We start from the raw sequence: 24,027 nt of genomic DNA on the forward strand, positions 1-24,027 counted from the left end.
AATTGGTTTTAATAAGCATGAAGTAGGAAACTGTAACGAGTGACTCGAACAGCTACTTATGCAATGAATGCCTCCTGTGTTTGTATTGCTGTAGGTGTCACAGATCGTGATATGGTCGAGCTGTGTTGTGCTGTGATCTGTTTTACTCTTAACAGCCCTAAAGAAGCCGTTCATTCATTTCCATTGCAGAGTGCAGTGTTTTGTTTCTGCATCGGTCGATGACCTCCATTCCGGGTTGACCAATCGCGTGAAAGTAGGTTACGCTCGCACATGCGCAGAAGCAGCAGAGTAATTTGTTGATACACTGCTTAGTAGTATTCATTTAGACTTTGGTATTCCAAAGCCTAATTTATTCCTGGCGTATGGGTTTAATTTGCATGGGGCAGCACAGTTAACTAGAACGTTATCTATATGAAGGGCTGATGGAAGACACAAGGGATTTGGTGAGTGCATTTGAAACATTATAGGGCCGCGAGGCTCCCGAGTGCAGAGGATTTGCTTAGGCTAGCGCTCCTCCTTTGTTGTTGTGTGTTTATCGTAGGCAGTCTGTTGTTGAGCCAGATAAATATTAAAACGTTCTCCAAACAACCCAAAGAAATAAAAGAGACCGACGTTCATTTTCGTTTCAAGTGTGAGGGTGTTTGCTTCCCAAATGAAACGGGTGTTCTGCTTTTGTGAAGAAAAACTAGAAAAACTGGTTTCCGCTAGCTAGCTAGCAAGACGTGCTAACGCTAGTTAGCATTAAGAGCTATTTCTGATAAGGCCGCCGCTTAATTTAGCTAATATAGTAGTTAGCTATGTTGTAGACCTTGAATACAGCACAGAATATAGCTACTAGCTGGTAAGTTGTATTGTTTTTTTCCGTACAGCATGCGTATAGGCTAAATAACTAATGTTAGCGCAGTCAGATTGTATGTCACCTGTGATGCTGAAAGCGAAGGAGGAAGTAGACAAGCTGGAACAACAGTAAACATGTCTACACTGTTCCGGATCAGAGTCTTTCGATTTTTCTTTAGAATAAGTTGACTTTTAATAGTAATTTGCAATTATCCTTCACAACCAAATTCCCAGTGACAATTTAAAAAGGTGTCTAAGATATCGAGGATAAACTGAAAATGTACAGAAGTAATAGAATTGCACTTGTTGTTTTACGATACTTTAATTCAAGAGGACAAACGATTCATTATTTGATCATGTGAAAATTAGTAGCAATATTAATAATTGATCTATCACGTAAGTATCTTTTATAAGCAAAAATAACAATAAACGAGGGCTGCTTGCTTATAAATTGCAAATATACGCTTGTTTTTTTGGGCTTTGGACTGAAACTGACATTGGACAGTGTTTTCTGACGGACATTAGAGTTAATTTATTGCTTGGGTTAATCATCACATTTATTGTTGTTTAAGACAGACTTTATATGCAGTATAAAATTCAAATAAATACATACACAGTCATACACAGCGTTTAAATTAACTTTTGTCATTTTGTCAATTGTGAAGGCTGAACGCACCCCACGTTCAGAGCGTAAGCGGAGAGACTCGTTCGGGATGTTTGATGGTTATGACAGCTGCAGCGAGGAGTCCACCAGCAGCTCCAGCTCAGAGGACAGTGAGGATGAGGTGGTGCCCTCCATTCCTGCCACCCTGCCCATCATCAAGAACAATGGCCAAGTGTACACCTACCCAGATGGCAAGGCTGGAATGGGTTAGTACAAGGAAAATGATTAGAACCTATGCTTTGAATAAATTTATGGTACATAATCATGTCATGTTTCCAGATAAGGACATACAAGTCTGATTTGAAAAGATCCTGTACATAATTTGTCTCGTCTTCACAGCTACCTGTGAGATGTGTGGGATGGTCGGAGTACGAGATGCTTTTTACTCCAAAACCAAGCGTTTCTGCAGTGTGTCGTGTTCTAGGAGCTATTCCTCAAATTCCAAAAAAGCTAGCATCTTGGCAAGGCTCCAGGTAAATGCACCGTGGCCCCAATATAGCACATGTATTTAAGATTAATATATATTTACTCAAGCCTTGACTTCTGCTTTGATTTTAAAAGGGCAAACCACCAACAAAAAAGGCAAAGGTCTTACAGAAACAACCTCTTATGGCAAAGTTGGCAGCTTACGCCCAGTACCAAGCAAGTCAACAGAACCAGGCCAAATCAAAAGCTGGTATGTTATCAAAAAACATATTCATCATATTGGTTAACTGGGTAACAGCGCTACTTTGTTTACATATACTGCAACTTTACATTGTTTTTTGTTTCCGCCAGTGGTCCCTGCAGAGAGCTTTGAGTGGGGTCGGTATATCTGTAGCAATAACACAGTTGGAGCTCCAGTCAGCTGTTTCAAGCATGTAAGTAAACATTAGAATAGACTGTAACCACTGATTAGTTTCTTTCTGGACTGAATAACTTCCCTGCTTCCTATGTGCTTCAGGCCCCTATGGGGTTATGCTGGGGAGACGTAGAAGAAGGTATCAGGATTGAAGTTCTCAACTCCGATACCAATCTCTCCACTAAGGTGTACTGGATAGCAGAAATTATTAAGCTAGCAGGTAAGAATATTCTTTCAATTCTTTAAACTGTCATACGTTATGTCAATGGTATTAAGAAGTATCTATATTCTTATCACTTTTGCATGAATATGTGCTTTTTGAGTGCTTGCTGCTGTGGCGGCAAAGTCTGGTCTGTTTAATGTTCCAGACTTTGTTGCAGTACTGTTTCTCTTCACTGATGTCTGTTCTCTGCTTCATCAGCTGTGTTTTGAGTTTGAACAATGCACTGTCAACCCTCAGTGTCTTTTTATTTTCCACAGGGTTCAAGGCTCTCCTGCGGTATGAGGGCTTTGACAACGACAGCAGTAAGGACTTCTGGTGTAATCTCTGTATCCCTGAGGTACACCAGGTGGGATGGTGCGCTTCTAATGGCAAACCCCTCGTACCTCCAAAAAGTGAGCCTAGTGCCAAACGCTTTCACAGTCTTTGTCTTGAATGCATCTGTTCTTGGATGCGTTGTAGTAATTGTTGTTGGTATTTTTGTAATCTCTCTAACAGGCATACAGCATAAGTACTCTAACTGGAAAGTCTTTCTTGTGAAGCGTCTCACTGGAGCTAAAACACTGCCACCTGACTTTAATGACAAGGTGAGACACAAAATGATAATACTTTTCATGGCCAACTTACTTTGATTTTAAGATGGCGCTGGCTCTATTAAACAGTTCCATTAATGTTAATAATGTTTTCAGACGTTTTGACTTTACTACATATGATACATCAGTATATGTATCATCTTTCATTGTAGGTACACGAGAACATGCAATTTCCCTTTAAGAAGTTCATGCGGGTAGAGGTGGTGGACAAGAACTACCTGTGCCGGACACGGGTGGCGCTTGTGGAGCAGATAATTGGAGGTCGCCTCAGGCTAGTCTATGAGGAAAGCCAGGATGGGTCAGACGACTTCTGGTGCCACATGTACAGCCCTCTCATCCACAATATTGGCTGGTCACGAAGCATCGGACACCGCTTCAAACGATCCGGTGAGTTTGGAAAATTCATACCTTTTCAGTTTATGTGATGCGTGTAAGGCCTCATCATAAAGACTTCAGATGTAGAGTTAAACTTTGTTTTTTATTATTATTATTATTATTATTTTTTTATTAATTTGAAATAAAACTGAAGAACCAAAGCTCGACTCTTCTTTATACTGTATCTACAATCCCTATTGTTATTGTTGTTTATTTTTGCTATTGGTGATATTTTATGGTTTGTAGATTACTTTTCTTACTTGAATGTAAGAATTATGAAGCGTGAAATAACATAAGAGAGCTTTAATTGATACAGCTGCTGAATTTTTATATTTTTATTCTTGTTGAATATTTGCAGTCATTAATTTTTAAAAATAAAATATTTCATGTAACTATTATTTTGTCTTTAGATCACGACTTTAAAATTACTATTTTTCGAAATGTTCTCAGTGAATATCAAATAGCATTTTAGCTTGCCAAACACCACTGAAAACATACAGAGACAAATGCTAAAATAGTCAGAAATATATAGATCAAGGCACAATCATTTCCTTAAACGACAACTCCAACAGGTAGAACAGCAGGGCAGGTTATCTGTGACTATTATTTTTTCTTGAAATATGTCGAGAAGAGGAAGAATATGTTAAATCTTTAGACATTTTTGCATTAAAAAAATTCCACGAAGGCAATAGCCCCTGAAATGACATGAAAAGATACTACTGTAGGTACTCCATAAAATTAGGGCACTATAAAAAAATGTTTAAGGTTATTCAGATATGATTTTGCAAAACGTATTGAAATGCTCATGTAGCTTTTTATCAGTGTGTACTGTAAAATGCTCGTAAACATAATGAGTCATTTTGATCTATTATTATATTTCTCAGATATCACAAAGAAAATTGACGGTCAAGTGGATGCTCCTGCACAGCTCTTCCACAAGGTAATACAAGCGTAGTGTTTTGAGTTGAACTGTCAATGACTCTTATCTTTAACAGTCACAAAACCAGTGGTTTTGAATTGATTTTGGTATCGATCATGTCGAAGTAAGTGCAAATAATGCACTTTGTAGAATCTTAATTGTTTCTATGGTGACTAAATGTGACCATACATATTCCCTAAAGAACTTCTCCAGTGTCGCAGTTTTCAAACATTTACTGGGTGGATGTCATTATTATAACTTGTTTGTGACAAGGTCTAATTTCTGCCCATATATCAATTAGGTGAAAGAAGTGGACCAGTGTAGGGATTGGTTCAAAGATGGAATGAAGTTAGAAGCCATTGACCCTCTCAACCTCTCAGCTATATGTGTAGCCACTGTAAGAAAGGTAAGTGTTTGTCACGTGCTGTGCGTAAGACAGAAAGTTTGTTAATTAAACAGATTGACTCTGGATTTTCCTTTAAAGTTACGTTTGCTCCAGATGAACTTCATCCCTCCTTTTGCTGTTTAGGTGTTGGCAGACGGGTACCTCATGATCGGGATTGACGGTTCGGAGGCTGTGGACGGATCTGACTGGTTCTGCTACCATGGCACTTCCCCCTCCATCTTTCCTGCTGGCTTCTGTGAAATCAACAACATAGAACTCACACCCCCTAGAGGTGCTACACCTGTATACTATATAATATACTATGTATTACTTTTCCAGAGTGTAAGTGAGCATCTGCTCCTACTTAGAGAAACACCAAGCCTCTGTAGTCTCTTAAATTCCATTCATTTCCAGGCCAAGTTTCTGGGTAGAAGTAGTTTGATAACATTTTCTAATGTTTGATTTGTTATTGTTCTGGTTTCAATGCTGACTCTGTTCCTCAGGGTACACTAAACTGCCATTTAAATGGTTTGACTACCTCAGAGAATCGTGTTCAATAGCAGCTCCTGTCAGGCTATTCAACAAGGTCAGACTCTCTGTTTGTGCTCATTAGTGTTCAATGACTTGTCTTCAGGCATTTCTTTTCTGGTTATTTTCTTGTTGGATACTATGTTATATAAAGCAATGGGATTCAATATTTATTAGTGCTTCTCAGCAATCTACTTACCAGTGATGTCTTTGTTTTTTTCCTACTACCCTTTCTGCCACATATCGTGTAGGATGTTCCCAATCATGGTTTCCGACAAGGCATGAAGCTGGAAGCTGTTGACCTTATGGAGCCACGGCTGGTGTGCGTTGCTACAGTGACGAGGATTGTGCACCGGCTACTGAGGATCCACTTTGACGGCTGGGAGGACGAGTATGATCAGTGGGTGGACTGCGAGTCGCCTGACCTCTACCCTGTGGGATGGTGTCAGCTCACAGGCTACCAGCTCCAACCTCCTGCTTCACAGAGTAAGAACATGATATATTTCCACTCAGTAACCGCTTCAAACACATTACTTTGTATCTTTTCACTGCAGCTTAGCTTGAAAATTTCGGGAATCATTAGGTCTACTTTAATCAGTGACAGCAAAACTGCATGTCACAATATGATGGTTAAACTTTGCAAACAATTTGCGGATCACATGCACGATTACAGGGATGATCAGAACAGATTACGGGATAACGGCGCCCCATTACACCACCAGTGTTTCTAGTGCTAGTGCTAGCCAGGTATGAGTGCTACTCTCTCATATGTCAATTGTTTATATCACTGTAATTTCAGTTCTCTATATATTATTCTAGGTATTGCTGATAATCTCGCTTTAAAGTTCATTAAGACATTCATATATCATATATGTCATTAATATAAGTATCGACCAGCTGATATCCATTGACATTAGCATACCTAATGTGGCTTGTGCTGTTTTCACACCTGCACAGGAATCCGGGGAGAACACAAATGTCAGAAAGTAATTCAGCTCATAGATTACCTGGACTGTAACCTGCGAGCCTCCTAACCGCGTCTGTGAGAGCCCAGGTGTGAATGCAGCAGCTATTAGTCCGAAGGGTTCACCGTGGTTAGGTGGCCATTCCTATTCAGTTGATTCACTCAGCACAACACCAGAAAGTATTGGGAGATATATACCTTACTTATTGTTATTACTTCTTTCTATAAGGAAACCAGAATTATATACATAACACATTGTTTATAATCATGTCAAACGCTCAACTTTGATATGATGCAATCATAACACAACAATTTCATAGGCGCATTAAGTTCTTTTGTGTCACGTTGTGCCTCCTGCTCGCTCTACCAAGTGACCACCCCTCCACCCCGAAATCAAACCGACTATTTTCCAGAGAGAGAGCACCTCTGGCTCTGACTATCCCCTACTGTTTGCTGCATTTCTGAACACACAAATTTACACAAAATCCAGACCTGATTCTCCAACCATTTTCTAGATTGCATATGTAAAAGCAGCTTTTGGCAGCCATTTTATTTTGCCTGTGATTGTGTTGTACTGGCAATGTTATTTTACTTCACCTATAAAAGAACTACATTTATTTGTATTTGCTGAGAACTGAATACTATCAGTCCTAATACTGATTCTGCATTGCTGGAGTTTATACAATCAATATGCTTTATTTATGATATGGTGTACTTCCTTGGTTTGTACCTCACTCTTGTACTTTACCCTCTGTCAACAGATTATTTTGTTTTTAACCAATATTATGGTTGTTTTTTTAGGTAACAGAGACATGCCTCAATCTGTGCCTAAGCAGAAGAAAAAGGCTCAGCAGTACAAAGGCCAAAAGAAAAGTGAGTAATCCTTCCTTCCACTGTCACTTGGTTTCTTTCCACTTCTTCTTTTACCTTCTCCTTTTCCTGTTTCTCTTATTGTCACCAGCTACACTTGTGGTGGTAATTCTGACGCTGACTTATTGGTCACCCATTTGGTGTGTCTGGAATATTTTATTGGTTGTTTTGTGTCACAACGAAGTTGTCAAAAGATGAGTGTAGTTCCTCCCTTTGTAAACTACTTTTCCAAAGTAGTGATGGAGCCTTTGTTTTAGTGTTTCAGATTCCTAAGGTATTTGAGAGCAGAAGGCCTGGTGTTGCACCCGTGTTTAGGTCCAAACTTTCAGATCACAAAAGCAGATGCTAAAAATAAATTTGCACACTTGCTTTAAACGTGTTGAACATGTTTAAAGCAGTTTATATGGAAGTCTTTGGCTGTTAATATATAATTTAATCAGGTCTATTTTTCATTGGTGTGCACGTGATTGATAACACAATCTAAATTAAATGGTCAAAATTCATACATGCACACTGTAACTAACTGACAAATAATTTTCACTTTGCTCCTAAACATACATGATAAAATGATAATACAATTGCTTGTGAAAAGATATTTTCTAAATGACACACACTGTGCAGTGTGTCATTTAGAAACACTGCACAGTGTTTCTAAATGACACACAGTGTCACAGTGTTTCTAAATTCAGTGTGTAATCTAAAGATAGCCAAGGTTATTATTGTATACATTATTAATACATTATAACATACTGGACTAAATTTCAAAAATGACAAAAAATAACATTTCAAAAATGTTGTAATGAAATGGAAAATGGCCTTTTTTTTTACTTGTACATGACATATTGATCATTTATGATTCAAATTAGTCTAATAGTCTATGAAAAGAAAAGATGAATAAAAAAAAAAGAAATCAATTTTATTTCCACTAGAAATTAGTCAGAATCAGAAGATAAAAATGTGTATATATAGGTTTCATTTGGCAGTGATTATTTTATAATCATAGTTTTATTTTAACATGCATTATAGGCATTCAAATGAAAAGTAAAAATAGAATTTAATTAACCTATTTAATTGAAATATTGGCAAACACAGGCTTCCATACCTTTGCTAAAGTTGCTACCTAACAGTGCATCTGCTTACTTGGGTCTGGCACTCTGAGTACAGCTTACCAGGGGCTTATTCAGATGGGCATATCAAGTGGCAACAGTGTGAGGTTAAATACAACATTTTCACCCTAAGCTCTGATCTCTTTCCTTGCTAATACACAATCTGAACATTGAGAAGACACTCCAGTTGAAATGACCCCCTGTGTGTAATAAGCCCCTGGTAGCTTACCTGAGTCTGGCTTGGTGTTTAGAGAGGAAGATTCCTGTTGGTCGACGGCCCTTCAGTCAGGCAGGCAGGAGGAGGAGCAGCTTCTCAGGGGACGAAGAGCAGAGTCCGCCCCCTTACCCTGCCCAGGGGCGAGCTCGGCCCTGGCCCCGAACCCACCTCCACCAAACTCATAAATCAGGTAAAGTCACACTAAAGATAAAACCAGCATGACGCTGAGCCTTCTGAGGCTTGGCGGTGTTTTCAACAGGGGGAACTCCTTCTCACAGGGCCTCGCTGTGATGCTGGACCCTGCTGCTGATGAAGGTTCTACTGTTAAATCTCCATATGTTTGTACATGTTCATTTCCTCATGTCAGTACAGGTCTAGAACGGTACTGCACTCATTATTAAATTTGCAGCAGTTATGAGTTTTGCTGTTACTCACGTTGATGCAGATTAAGGCATGTTTCTTTCATTTTATAATGGTTTATTTATTAAATATTTCTCCTGATGCTTGTCATGCACGTTTAGCTAGCATTAACTGTTTCAAGTGCATGAACACAAATGGCTGATCTGCGCTGCTGTTCTCTCTCTTATGTGTCTCTGTCCCTGTCTGTAGAGTCTCTCCTGCGAACGAAGGAGGATACAGCAGAGGTGGACGAGTTTACCTTCTCACAGGGCACCTCTGACCAGGAAAGCAATGGCTCGGGCAGCTACTACATCAAACAGGAGCCCTAAGGTCACAGGGTCAGGACAGAGCAGGACAAAATGGGACAGGATGCCTTTCTGGAAAACCCCAGTAAGCAACAGGAATGCAGAGTCAAACTTGTCTCAAATCACACACATAGACCAATGCTACAGGCCTACAATTGAGTCAGTGCAGGAAATGGCAATTGTGAGAAGAGGGGGGAAGTTTCATACTGAAAGTGGAGCAGCCCTCTGAACAATCTTTTAACCTTGTAGCTGTGTGTGCCCATATTTTCCTACAAAACCTGTGTGATTGAGGGTTCAGAGAGCACCCCGGGTTGTTCCTCGGTCACAGATATTTGGGCATTCTCTTTCGCACCACCTTCAGGTGATGCAGTGTTGGCTTTCTCTCCTCTCCTGTCGGAAACGTACAACCAGACGAGTTATTCGGTGGTCCTGCAAGTCAACATAAGCCTATTAAGCATCTGCCACAATCTGGGCCACGCACAGAGACCTGTAGAAACTGTGAGAACCATTTAATGAGCCAGGTCTTAATTTTTTTTTTTCCTTTAGTATTGTTTTGGTTTGTTTTCAGGTCATAGTCAGCTACTGAACGGCCTGAGGAGAGAGAAAAAGGCTGACAGAAAGAGGAACAGAGTTGTGTATATTTTGATTCTGAACAATTTTGCCAGGGGGACTTTTACTTTGTTGAAAGTACTTGAAGTTTTTTTCTTTTCTTTTGTAATGATAATAAGTTGTTGTCTTAATGTGCTTATTTTACATTTACACTTTTGGCCAGCTGTGTGGGAAATGTAATGTGCATAGTTTCATAAGTGATTATATTCATATTTGTATGTGGAGACATATTCAAACAGAATCACAGAGTATAGATTCAGGGTTGCGTTTTAAAGAGATCTTAGCACAGTGCTGCTCAGAACTACAGATATTGGTCTTCTGCGGATTTTCACAGCTGCATTAAGTTCTGGTTCAAATATTACAAGTCATCAGTGTCATCGCTATCACTTCATTGGCACCCCAGCTTTCACATGATGAACATCACACACCACATCAAGGCTGCAACAAAAATATTTTCAGTGGTTATTTTTGTTCAGATAGACGTCTGGCCTTGCATTTGGGACTTTTTTTCCATTAATTTTGATTTGAATAAAATGCAAAAAAGATTAACATTTTTGTTGAGTAGTTTTCTAATTAATTATACTTTTTTTTTGAATGTCTCATCATTCAAAAATGTCTACATTAAAGCTGCACATGGTACCTTTAGGTTTTTTTTTTTTTTTTTATTGTAGCTACTTTTTAATTGGATAAAAAAAAAGGAAAGGTGCAGCTTTAAACATAATTATCTGGTTCAGTTGTTGCAGACCTTTATAAATTATGTTTTAAATTCAGAAATCTTCTCTGCATTAAGTATCTTTCAGTTATATAAAGTGGGTATTGTGGACAATATATGGTTTTATATTATGGTTTGTCCACATTTTGAGCTATATCAATTCCTCAAGACCTTTTCTTTTCTGTTCCAGCTGACAAACCTATTTTCACATTTCTATAGATTGCCTTAGCTATATTAGGAGAAGCCTAATCAGTGGAGCAAACATTTAAGGATGTGTCTAATCTAATGTCAGGCAGCTTTGAGTTCAATGTGGAGTTTTAGGGATACATCACTGGAACCACAATAGCAAATCCTCCAATAGCCACAAGGTTTAGTAATTGCGATTGCTGTGGTGAGCCTGAAGAAACAGTTTTTTTCCAATATTTAAACAAATGCTTGTAAAAATGTTCTGTAATGTTGGACCAGAAATTATGAAGCTGTCTTTTTTTAAATTCATTTTTTTAAGAAATACATAATGAGAAACAACTTTACTTATAAGTGAGCAGCAGGGTATGTTGAAAAGAGAAACCTTACTGGTATTATAGGGTACACTCTGACATGGTATTCCCACTGTCCGATCCATCAAAACGTACATGGAACTTTACAGTTTGGATGTAGCTGCTGTCAGGGAGGAATGTCAGTCTAATGAAGCTGACAACACAGCCAACTAATGTTGCACCCTAAACATCAGCCAAATCTTACACAAATTAAAACTGGATTCACATAGACGTATATCTAAACACTGATATATCTCTTGGTGGGGATGTGTTGTTTGATTTACCAGACATTAACAGACACCAAAAGAGTAATATGAAGACATTATTATCATAGCACCAGCTGGCTATGATGATCAAGCTCAACTGCAGAAGTACAGCATCTATGTTACAATTAGATCGGCTGGTGGGTATCCTTTTGCATTGTAGAAAATACTGAATAAGATTGCTGTGCATCATCATTTTGGCAGTTTGGCCCAGTAGTGTTGTTTCTCACTGTGTAAATACACTCTCCCATTCACATGACTGAGAAGGGCTGTCAGTTTTTATTTCCATAAATGTCTATGTGAATCCAGCCCTACTGTCAAAGGTTGCACCACAGCAGTCATATTACAGGTACAGGTGTTTTGGTTGTGTTTTTTGACCATAGCTGGTGTATTTATACCTAGAGAGGGACAAACATTCATGAGGAATTCTCATACATACCAGGAATATGCCACCAGAATAATGAAGTTATTCAGTGTTAAATTATAATTTAGTTAATGAAATTTTTTTTTTAGATAATGGAAAAAAGATTACATTGCCCGGTAATACTTCTATTTGTTTATTATACAGTATATATAAATATCCTTGAATCTGAAAATGGTATGGCAAATTTTCACTTTTTGAGGAAACAACCCAACAAGCAGGAGCTCTAATTGGCCATCTCTGACATGTTAATATAACTGGTCAGTCAGACAGCCCATTTAATTATTATTAAATGAATGGCACAACAGTATAATTTTGCTGTCACATTTTAAAATGCAGTTACAGAAATGGAATTATTGGGTGTTTTTAATTTTTTCATGCATTATTGAAATTGAATAATTTTGTTAATTTTTTTCAAAATGTACCACTTCATTAACTGATTATGATTCAACACTGAAAACGTGGCACACTCAAGCCTCCATATACTCAGCATGTGTAGCGTGTTTTCGGTCATTGAACATATGAGGTATGACTTCCTGTCATCTTGAGAGAGCTATCCGCCTTCCGTCTCTTACTCAAGCAATTGTGAATATGAAAAAGAATGTGTAAAATATTTTAGGGTAATATGCAAAACCTTTTTCTTCTTTCTTTTTCTTATTGCTTAGGTTCTTCTTGTGTCAGAGCCATACGTATGCAAGCTAGTTCATGAGTCACCTGAGCCACAGAAAAACAAGTTTGTCGTCAATAATGAAACATGAACAATGCACTTCTTTTCCAATAGTCCCTGAGGGCAGCATTCTCATAAGACAACATCTAAAAGTGGCATAAAGACATAGATTCTATACATATATACATACACATACATATATATACACATATATATATATATATAGATATATACATATACATACATATATACATTCTTCGTTATTATAATGGTTCAGAAAAATTATGGTGTTTGAGATAGCCATGCCTGGCCGTGGAAATGACAAGATTCCTCCTCTTTCATTCTACTTAGAGCTAGATTTTTGCAGCTGTTTATCTACTACCTCCTGATGCTAGCCACGTTTATCTAAAACAATAGTGTGAAATAGACTATGGTAGTGTGTTAGCATATGCAAATGATTACCTAAAAAAGATCCATATTAAGACTAGACACCAAACATTAAGGAATGTTATCACAGCAGCACATGAGGTAGTCTTCTAATTTGAATGATATGCAATAATAAGAAATCCAATATTATTTTGCTGTGTGAAATAAAACTTATATTACCCACAAATGTCATGATCACTACAATAATATAATTAACATATGAGATAATTTAACAAAATTATATTGTGTAACTGTGATTTTTGTGAGCAAGGGTTCATATACAGAATACTCACTGTATGGCCAAAGGCTTGAAATGCAGAGCAGATGTAAACTTCTCAGTGACGGTAAATTATCTATAACATTTCTCTTTCTACCAGTAAGGTTCATTATTCAATTCTCAGGAAGTTTGTGTTGTTCTTTCTCTCTCATTTTTTATTATTAATAATTTTTTTTTTTGTAAACCAAGTCTGAATTATCTGGATTTTCAAAAGGTTGTCACGCGTCTTCATTATGTGTGTCTATTCTATGGAAGCTGAAAAGTGCCAGAATACAAGTAACATAAGAAACTGAAATCTGTAAAATTAAACCGGAATTGGATACTTTTTTAATTGTATTTACGTTATTTATTATTATTACAGACTATCTTACCTTTTCAATTAAAGTAAACCTTATGTCTTATTGCTCTCTTGTACAAAATATTTATCTTTCTGTATGTATTGGTACTTCTAAAGCAAAGTTAATAATAAATCAGAAGGAAAAAAAGTCAAATCGGGTCAAAAAGTGAAATTTTAAAAAGTGGTATTTAAATCGCAACAGTAAGCACTGAGAAGTGGTTGCATTTTACAATCAGGGTTTCAGTTTCTTATAAGATTCAAGTTATGGTGCTTATTTACATCATTCAAACAACAAAGGTCTTATCTCACTTGTCATTTAATGTGTTTTTGTTCATGCTTTGCTTTTTAATCTTCATGTAAAACTCAATATTACAGTGATTTAAAAAAAAATGTTATTTAAAAAAAAAAAAAATTCCATCTGCTTTCTGTAGCTCGTTGTTTTTTTTCCTTGACGCTACGTGAGATTGGTTTATACCAGTTTGTTTTTGAATTTGTTTCCTGATTAGATTGGATGCAAAGCTCAACAGAAACTCAAAGCTTCTAAGACCAAATGAGCATTAAAAAGTGTCTCACAATCATTCAAAGCTGATGAGTTTCAAGTTAGGAACTGTCATGACAGGTATTTTTCTCTGATGTTGGAAGGCAGAATGAAGCATTAAGGACTTCATGAGCAAACTGCATTAATATCTTAGTATAAAAACTAAAAAAGGACTGTTCTATAGACTAACTGCTGCTACCTTCCCTTAGATCCTCCCTAATTAATCAAATGCACAATCAACACTGTTCTGGTTCTTCAGTTTCCCACTTTTCCTTGTAGATATTAATATTTCTTGTTTCACCTTGAACCCTAAATCAAAAATGGAACATGTGATTTTCAGCCACGGGTAGCTGGAGAAGAAAGCAATTTTGGTTTGGCATTGGGTGCACTGATCAAGTGAATGCATGTAGAACAGAGCACATTGTGTCTGATGATGTCGATGTCGTGCGGGGCTTTTTTATTTTTATTCTTTCTTCTTATTGTGACCGTCATTGGTTGGTTTTTCAGTCTGTCTGCATTTTCACCTTCTGTGATCAACAATATATGGAAGTCCATTTCTACCAAGAAAGAAAAAAAAAAGTTGATAGAAATGAAAATTGACATTTTTAAACAGGATGATGAAAATTTGAGTTTCAGGAGTTTTTGAATTTGTATTGCTTTAATAATTTTGCCATGAGTAAAATGCCAGATTATTAGTACCCTAAGATTTTGTGTTGATGCAGTCTACTAGAAATATTTTGTAATAAATCCTCTTCATGAAGGTGATAATATTGTTCAAGCTAATTTAGAGAAATATTGATTTGTTTCACTGCATTGCATTGCATTGCATTACTGAATTGTACTTTAAGTGTTTTGCTCATTCAATTTATATCAGCGGAGCGAGGCTAAATAACACCTCTTTATATAGTGCAGTGTATTTAAACAGCAGCACAAACTACAACTTCCAAAATGATGGTATAGTTGAATCAACATTTGTCAGAAAGGGTGGGAACTAAAAGTTAACATTATAACTTTCATAAAAGGGGAATTATTACACAATGTTTGGGTTAGACTGAATAACTTAGGATCTCTTTATTTTCTTCATTTATATTATTTTAGTTTTGATTTAGTAAAATTGGTAACTAAATTTTAAACTAGCCCTGTCCATACTGTTGACTTGATGTAATGTCATTTCTATCTATTTTTAATTTTTCCATTCCTGGCAGTGATGAGCTTCCATAACAGGACTTGGTTGCAGAGCTCTTCCTGCACCCGATCTGATTCAATCAGATGTGGGCAGGTATGAGGAGCAGGTTGGAGCTGTTTTTCTTTTTTTCCTTGGATACTAACACGGGTCTTTTGTATGTAATAGCCCCCCACTTATATTAAACCATTATATTGTGGTGCTATATATATTTGATAAAAATTACTTAATGTATTGGGATTACTATTGTCTGAAAAATAATTGTGAGTTGAGAGGGTAATAGTGAAAATGTTTTTATTTTGGATACAAATGGGAAAAAAAAAATCTATGTTAATAGTTATAAATCTCTTGATATTAACACTGACCGTTGAGGTACATTAATAGATTGCAGTTTAAAGTTTGTACATCTTTTTGATAGTGTATACCAGTTTCCTTTCATATGGTAAATTTGTGCTGTGATCAAGCTTTGATAGACTTTGTAAATAAAGCCAAATGTTTGGATCCTAATAGTGGTTGTATTGGACGGCTTCTTTGTTTACAGGCGTTGCAAACTGTTTCCGCATGGCTGTGAAAGTTTATCTGGTGATTTTTGTAAGATCTGACTTTTACACTGAATAAAAAAAAAGCTTCAACAACTTCAAATACCATGGGTTTGTCTTTGTATAGAGTGCCAATTAAAGTACAACTAAACTCCACTGTGTACATTTGTGATGGTCTTCGACTGTGACCAAAGGAAATTTGCATTGAGAGTTTCTCTCTAGCAACAACATCTTGACACATACGTGATGAGTTGAATGTAACGTGGCTGATAACTCCGAATCAGCACCCATCCCTCTACACACAACTACTCTAAATGTTGGAAGTCTAATCATAAACTGTGCTGTACTTTACACGTGTCATTTGAAAATGTAAACCAGAGAAGTAACTTAGTTATACAGTAAATGTAATTGTTTTACACCATCATAGCAGTTTATGCTCTTGTTTGGCTCTTAAAGATGTGGATGGATTGTTATCTCCTAAAATTGCTGAGCAGTTTTAAACACATCCTTTTGGTGACATTAACTGTGTCTTGTTCACTTTTTAGATGGTTCCTGGTCTTTAAACATTAAGTGCACATGTGAACACTAGAACTAAAGACCAAGGACAAAAGCTTTAGTTGTTCACTGGAAGGTTTCTATAGTACAAACTGCAACACAGCTCATGCTACCTCTCTAAAGCAGAGCATCGTTTGCCAAATTGCTCCCCACTTCTTTCTTATAGCTACATGTAGACTGGTAGTCTCAAATTGAAAACTGACAGGTGACAGCTTTAGTGTTTGTTACATGCAATTTCCTCATCAGCCTCGTGTGGGCATTCTCATGGTTAGAGGACAAACTAAAAATAAAAATGAATAAAAGAAATCTGCCATCTGTCAACTAATGTCAGCTCAACTGAGATTATGGCTCCCTGCTAATCCTGCCTGGGCTCTGATAATATAAATCATGTCTTAGAGCTGTCACAGCCACAAGATCACTGAACATTAGTGCTGAGGAATGAGACCAATGACAGTTGGTGTTGTGTGTTTTATTGGAAAGCAGATCACCTTTAACAAAACTGACAGTCAAAGACAAGTGTCACTTCATGAAGTGGACATTTCAGGAATGGAATGTTTCTAAAGGGAATAAACTTGGGAATGAGTATGAACCAGACCTGGGTCTGCACCGAGACCAGATCCTAGTACAGTATGATGATGAAGTAGAGGACCGGAGGGGATGTGAGGACTGAGACAGAACATCTGTCAAGTTCTTGTCCCCCCTCTAGGCTACAGGCAGAGACAGAAAATCAGAGGCATAAGTTGAAGTGGTGTCCAGCCCGTGTTGAGGAGCGCTGCAGGAGCCAAGCCAGCTCAGTAGAGCCAGTCAAAGGCACAGCTAGTGTAGCTGACCAGCTCTTCTGGTTTGAACCACAGGGAAATCTCCTTGTTGGCACTTTCCACGGAGTCACTGCCGTGAATGATGTTCCTGTGAAAAAGGGAAACGGCAGTGAGGCAGAGGGCAATATAAACTCATCTTATCCTCCAACAGCTCATCAGTTACCGTCGAACTGCACTCACTTGCCAACATCAATGCAGAAGTCTCCTCTGATGGTTCCGGGCTTGGAGTCGGCAGGGTTGGTCTCACCCAGCATCACTCTGCCTGTCTTCACCACACCTTTGCCTTCCCACACCTGGAATACACACGTTCAGAGGGATGACATGAATGCGCTACTTTGTAAGCACATACACAAGTGGCAAATTGAGACCATTAGTTTCCACAACAATCAGGCAGCAGAGCAGGTTTTAGGCTCTGTAATGTCTAGTATCACCTAGTGACACTAATACTAAGCACTAGTTCAACAGGAACAATCTCTGTGTTTTGTCTCTTACCATGGCAACCACTGGACCAGAGCTCATGTAGGCGATCAGAGTAGGAAAGAATGGTCTGTCCTTCAGGTCCACGTAGTGCTGCTGAAGGAGGTCCTGAGAGGCCTGCAGCACAGGGAGAGGGGACGTCACAAAATTTCAATTTATACACCGTCCCAGGTGACATGTAAAAATAATTAGTACCTCACCCCGACAGTCTGCACCTCTCTAGAGTAATATACAGACTCTAGACAATAAGATATTTTGGGCTCTGGTGATGTTTAAGCAGAGGGCCAACAGAAAACATTATGTGCAGCTCTGTCAGTCACTTCCTCTGGTGCCAACAGTGGACTTGGCTCCTTGCCCTCGCTTCCTGCTGCATCACTGACAGCAGGATTTAATCTGAGGGTTAAACCTACTTCAGTGTGGCAGAATGGGATGCATTTTGCACCAAGATCCAGACATGTTATTTTTGCATCATTTTTTGCACAAGGCAGGTGTGTGAAGCACATGTCATGCTAAAGTTAGGCAGTGATACATTATGGCAGATCAGATGTTAGAGGATCAGGAGACTGCAAACCTGCTAATCAGTCAGAAATAGACAAGTAGGCTAATCAGTTCAGCGGATGTCTTAACTCTCACTGTGTACATTCACCAGCTCATGTGCCATATGTACGGCCGATTGGTTGCAGGATACATAAGCAAGTTCATCAAATCAACTGTACTTACATGAAGCATCTTCATGCCCACCAGTTTGAAGCCCTTGACCTCAAACCTTTTGATAACCTCTCCAACGATGCCCCTCTGCACACCATCAGGCTTGATGGCAATGAATGTGCGTTCCTTCAAATCAGCCATGACTCTGAAAACACAGTGGGAAAAGAAAAAGGAATGAAGACATTTAGTGAAGTGCAGCAGGAAGGGCAAGCCTGAAGCGTTACTCCTACAGCTGATGCAGCCGTCACAGGAGTTGGTGGGGCCGGCCGCTGAGGCTCCCGACCCCATTGCACAGCCGGCGCATACACGACGCAGTTGAGTTTAGTGTGGCTCTTAAAGTGATCACAAACTTGCTCACCCACAGAGTAAAGAGCTTTATCCTCGACTGTTTCTATAGGCCACTGAGCAGAGAGGTGTTACAGTTACCATGAGTGTGCACAGCCTGATTGTAGCAAGTCGTACAATTTAATAACTAAAGACTATTAACTAAAAATCAACCTAATTAAGTCACTACTGCTGCTTTAATGTGAAGCTGTTCTTCCTGTTATCAAGTCAGATTAAAAGGTAGTTGAGATATGCTGAGGTAATGAAATTTACCAAACACTTGTACACTTATGAATGACTTGTTAGTCGCAAGCAATAATTAACTGAAGAAATGTCAGTGCAAGGACATTCAGAAAAGACATGCATGGTAAGCAAACCTTTGTTTCACAAGCTACAACTGATAATGATTTCTGTGCAGCTCTGAGCACCATTAGCCTCAGATAGAAACCCATCATTACACTACAAATATTAGTCACCATGTTTGGGTTCATCTACATCCTGATGTCTTTGTTTTGATGACAGTAACTAGGGATAATGAAATGACCTGTGTGGGCCCATGTTCATCAAGGAATTATTCAATACACTCTAAATAGACGAAGCCACACACGGGCTGTCTAGACATGAATTTCAGACAGCACTGATTTCCTATTATCTGCCATTTCCCCTGCAGCTCCTGCGAACAGAGCCAGTCCAGTCCTTATGACAGTGGCTCGAACCGTCCTACAACAGTGCGACGAGGTCCAGGTAAAAGTTCGTCTTTTATCAATGGGGTTTGGCGGAGTGGTCGTAGCTGAGCTGCAGCTGCAGCTGCGTTGCAGATCGTCCCCGCTGCAGCTTTAACAGCTCTTTGAAAAGACGTTCAGCGACACGTGGGCGACGTACGAGCACCACGCCACCGGACTTCAGCACCAGCCGCTCCCCGAAGGAGACGGCTCGACCGGCGGCTGCAGCTGACAGCAGAGGAAGCACTCGACACGCTCAGCTCCGTTCAGGAAGACGCCTCATAACCGGTAGTTTCACCACAGAGAGCAGTTCTGCCGCCAGCAGCAGGCCCGGGCCTACACCGAGCCCCGGGGCCACATGGTCTCTTTGTCGGGGCCGCTGCGGGAAACGCACACTGAGCGGAGGGAGCGGCGCGGAAACGCCTTCACCGGCGCACGTCCGCACAAAACAATGGCGGCCACGGTCTATGTAACACTCATTAGCGTAGTAGAGAAATAAAAAGTAGCAGATACAGGTACAACTGTGCGAACACCGACATATGTTGCCTCAAGTTCCACTGGCCGACACCAAAACCCGCCACAAGCCGTGTAAAAAAAAAAAAAAAGAAGGGAATAATAGAGAGAAACGTTAATTCGTGCACAGCTGCTCACGTTACCTTGACGGTGACGGTCCAGAGAGAAGCGGCACTAGCTCCGGTTAACGCGGGAGAAGAGCTACGGAGCGTGCGCAGCCGCTTTTTATGCGCGAAGGCGGAAACCGTCGGACGGCGAGTCACGGGGGCCAAAAGTCAAGAAGCGGTTTGTGGGTTCATGGAGTTCGTGGATTCAGGAGCACGTCCCCTCTAGGAGCATCTCTCACTTTAAAATGTGGCTTTGAAACCAAACTTGAACTGGAAAATGAAAAAAGGGACAGAAAAAAGAAAGAACAAAACAAAAAAAAGTCATATGAAAATAGTGCTTGCTATTTATTTTTTTTTATTCCTTCATCCATATTTGCATGCACACGTTTTGCTTTTCAAAATATATTTCTCATATTTTTTCACTGACACAAGACTAATGGGTGTGTCTCAACCTTATTGAGGTTTCCCCTAGCTCCTCTGATGACTGATGATTTTTTTTTTTAAATGCCTTTTCTTTTGCCTTTTATTTTGGAGGAGTGATGAGGTTGTTTAAGAGGGAGATAGAGGAACTGCTAAACTGATGAATTAGTAAGTGATGGGAGCCAGTGGGAGGATTCCCTTATTGCTGATTTTTATATGAAAATAAAAATGAACACGCGGGTTCAAACAAAAGCTTTTTTTCCTTTTAAGCTGTGTCTGTTGATCTTTTGTCTCATATTCATCTTTCGGAGTCAAACCTAAATGTTTTCAGTCTACAGTCTGGGTTGCGAGTGACAGAATACATCACATTGGGGACTGTAGTCGTCTTTCCATTGGCTCACAAACCTTCACAATTGCTGCGACACACAGGCGCAGTGTGCAGTGTGTCCCACGTCTTTGGGACTGTAACCTACAAAATGAGGTTTTAAAGAGAAATCATAGGGTTCAATCTGCAGCTGATGGCTTTTTGTAGTATGAGATAGAAGCTCGTTTTTAAACTCACTTGGCATCACATTACTACAGCCTGCGATATTGATGCCATCAAGAAGTGTATCTCTTATCTAAAGCACCAGGGTTCCCTCTTCGCACACTTCTCCCAGTGTAGATTAATGGAGTTTTTCTGAGCTTGACATCTTAGCCGTATAAAATATTAGGTATGTCAGCCCATACCAAATCTCCCTCTGAGACTGAATCCACTTTGAAACATTATGTTTTCACCCTGTGCTCCGCTGGCTGCCTGCCATCGATTTTAATGAGGCCGAGGCTGCGGCGGCAGTGTGAGCGAGGCCCGGGTTGGTGTGTCTTCCAAACGTACGGCCTCTGCTGCCTCACATGAACCGTGATTATTAGACGGGCAGAAGATGAAATGTTAAGTTCCACGAAGCCTAAGCTTAAGTGAGATATATAGCACCATGCACGCAGCCACAGTCGCGAGGTGGGAAAGTCAGTTAAAGCCACATTGTTCCATTGATGCCTGCAGTAATATATGCACACTCCTCCTCCATCCATCCCCACAATAGCATTAAACACACCCACTCGTCTATATTTCACAGAAGTTTCATATCTCCTTTCTCATCTCCTCTTGTTCCTTTCCTATCCCCTTTTCTTTTGCTTTGGTTTCTGCTGTTAAGATGTTTTGCTGTGTCCTCTGATCTTCTCTGTAGTTGTTTATTTTCTATCTCTCTTCTCCTCTCCTCTCCTCTCCTCTCCTCTCCTCTCCTCTCCTCTCCTCTCCTCTCCTCTCCTCTCCTCCACCTCCAGCGGCGGATGCTCTTAGAAAACAAATGGAAAGTTAATCCCCTGGCCTAATCTCCTGCGTTCTACTCCCAGTACTATTTTTTCCAGGGTTTAAGGCCAGGATTAAACTGTTCTCTTCTCCTTTTACGGCCTCCCCCTCTGTCTCTCTCTCTCTCTCTCTCTCTCTCTCTCTCTCTCTCCCTGAGCTATCCAGGGGGATGATACTATTGGCAGTTTAGTGCTGTTCACACCTCTCCAGAAAGCTTGTTAGTGCACTGTATGTGTGTGTATAGTTGGGGAATGCTGTGCTGCTGTCTTACTATAAAGACCTCCTGGGGCTCACAGGCATTACCTACCTGGCATCATCTCAGTTTTTGTGCCATGTGCTCTTTCATGCCCTTAACACAGAGGACAGTGCACATGGCAGGAAACGTAAAACAGTAAATTATTTAATAATAATGAGGCATTACTTTTCTTTTCTACACAGATTTCACAGCCTGTTTTTCAGAATTGCTTTGAATGTAAAATTATATTGAGACCAACTTCTTACAGGTATCCAGATTACAGTTTTTCTCGATTGCTAAGACACATTTCTTGAAAGCTGCTCTCCTTTTCTCTAAACTGTGAACACAAAATCAACGTTTCAAGCTACAGTCACAAAACCTCAGACTCTTCTTGCAAAACCAAACTGTCACCTCAAAACAGTTCAATCTGTACTCAAAACTGAACTATGTTGTCAAATCGTGCCCCAAGTCAATCAAAATTAAAAATACAACTGGTCACTATGTAGAAAAATATAAAACACAATGCTCAGGACATGAAGCTGGAGAAATAAAAGTTTATTGTTCACTGTAGGCTAAATGCATGTTGCAAAACTAAAGAAATCGTGTGCATTTACACATAGCACAGGCAACGGGGGAAGAAACCCCTGGCATGCCGTATCCAGGCTTGGCATGCCTCCACACCTATGTCACCACAGGCAAGTTCCATGGCGTGCAGGAGATTTACCCTGGTGTAAGGTTGGCGTTCATATACCTTCCACCGCCATGAGGAGAACAATTCCTCAATGGGGTTTAGGAAAGGGGAGTACGGTGGAAGGCAAAGATTGATAAACCTTGGTTCATATTGAACCACTCTCTAACCTGGGGGGGCTCTGTGAAAACTCACATTGTCCCAAACAACAACATAGATGGGATGATAGATATTACTGTTCTGTGCTGACCACCTTGACCACCTCGACCTCCTCTCACACGAACTCTTCCTCTCAGATTTCTATCCATTGTAAGGTCTGACAAACCAGTGCTCTCTGAACTGGCTAACTGTATATGTTCCCTCACATCATTAGCCACAAGTGTGATCAGTTTTGAGTTGTTGTGTTCAGGTGGTGACACCTGTGCTTTAATGGTGTTTGACTTTTGTCACCTGTGCTCACCATTATGCAGCACAGGTGCATCACAATGAAAATGTGTTGGCAAGTTGTGTCTAAACAGGTGAAAAGTGCTTATGATTTTGCCAAAAGAGTGATTGATTCAATCAGTGGGTTCAGGCAACTGAGCATTTGGTTCAGACAATAGTGTGTAGTGTTTTAATGAGGCATTACTTTTCTTTTCTACACAGATTTCACAGCCTGTTCTTCAGAATTGCTTTGAATGTAAAATGATGTTGAGACAAACTTCTTGTAGGTATCCAGGTTATTTATCGCCACAAATTGCTAAGTAAAAAACACAAATGAGTGAATTCAGGTAACATGGTGGAGGCAGGCAGGCAGCCAACATTCACCTGAGTCCTCGCTACCTGAAGGTGGGTATCTGTCTATGACACTGCCAACACAAATAAAAAAGTCTGATTTAGTTTTTTCCTTTTATGAAGCCTGCAGCCTCTACATGACCAGGAGGTGATTATTACACAGCTGAGAATCACTGCATTATTATAACATGCAGTGTTTGTGTAATAAAGTTATGTTGAGCCTGTTCTGCCACAGTCCATTGCCTCTGACTTTGTTGTTACATAAGTTGCGTTGTATGATTATAAAAGGGCAAGGCCCTTGTTATGATGCAGAATGCTGAACCACATGTGTCCACATGCTCTATGAAATATAACTTGTTTCAACTTAAAATGATGAATGTGAATAAATGAACTGTTCAGGAGGTTCAGGAACCAAATTCAACACCAACCTTTATCACGGTTCAAAGTCTGATAAGAAGCGTCTCAAAGTGTCTTGTTTGAGAGTCCAGAAGTCCAGCAGGGAGGACCTGGCTCAGCATCTGCCGACTTCATCTGGATGTCAAGTTGATCCTTTCATAGTCTGAAGAACTTTGATGGTCTTTGTGTAAGGAAAGAAGCTAAAAAAACTGTT

At 39.5% G+C, this 24,027-nt stretch overlaps 2 protein-coding genes across 2 annotated transcripts; one reads left to right on the forward strand and one right to left on the reverse strand.

The window, feature by feature from the left end:
- Window positions 1–279: 279 nt before the first annotated feature.
- mbtd1 (mbt domain containing 1) lies at window positions 280–15,817 on the forward strand. Its single transcript, XM_026350848.1, has 17 exons — window positions 280–443; window positions 1,503–1,707; window positions 1,841–1,974; window positions 2,063–2,177; window positions 2,279–2,361; window positions 2,445–2,562; window positions 2,823–2,957; window positions 3,061–3,149; window positions 3,308–3,542; window positions 4,415–4,470; window positions 4,751–4,855; window positions 4,979–5,126; window positions 5,338–5,420; window positions 5,614–5,848; window positions 7,128–7,199; window positions 8,554–8,709; window positions 9,129–15,817. Exons 1-17 carry the CDS (start codon window positions 423–425, stop codon window positions 9,245–9,247), a joined length of 2,109 nt encoding a protein of 702 aa, XP_026206633.1. The 5' UTR covers window positions 280–422; the 3' UTR covers window positions 9,248–15,817.
- Window positions 15,818–16,734: 917 nt separating this feature from the next.
- On the reverse strand, window positions 16,735–20,099 carry LOC113156037 (nucleoside diphosphate kinase B-like). The gene is made up of 5 exons (XM_026350849.1): window positions 19,992–20,099; window positions 18,302–18,434; window positions 17,597–17,698; window positions 17,285–17,397; window positions 16,735–17,192 (listed from the first exon to the last, which is right to left on the reverse strand). Exons 2-5 carry the CDS (start codon window positions 18,428–18,430, stop codon window positions 17,078–17,080), a joined length of 459 nt encoding a protein of 152 aa, XP_026206634.1. The 5' UTR covers window positions 18,431–18,434; window positions 19,992–20,099; the 3' UTR covers window positions 16,735–17,077.
- Between the last annotated feature and the right edge of the window lie 3,928 nt (window positions 20,100–24,027).

This window comes from Anabas testudineus, chromosome 19, assembly GCF_900324465.2.
Source record: "Anabas testudineus chromosome 19, fAnaTes1.2, whole genome shotgun sequence".
NCBI classification, from domain to species: Eukaryota; Metazoa; Chordata; class Actinopteri; order Anabantiformes; family Anabantidae; genus Anabas; species Anabas testudineus.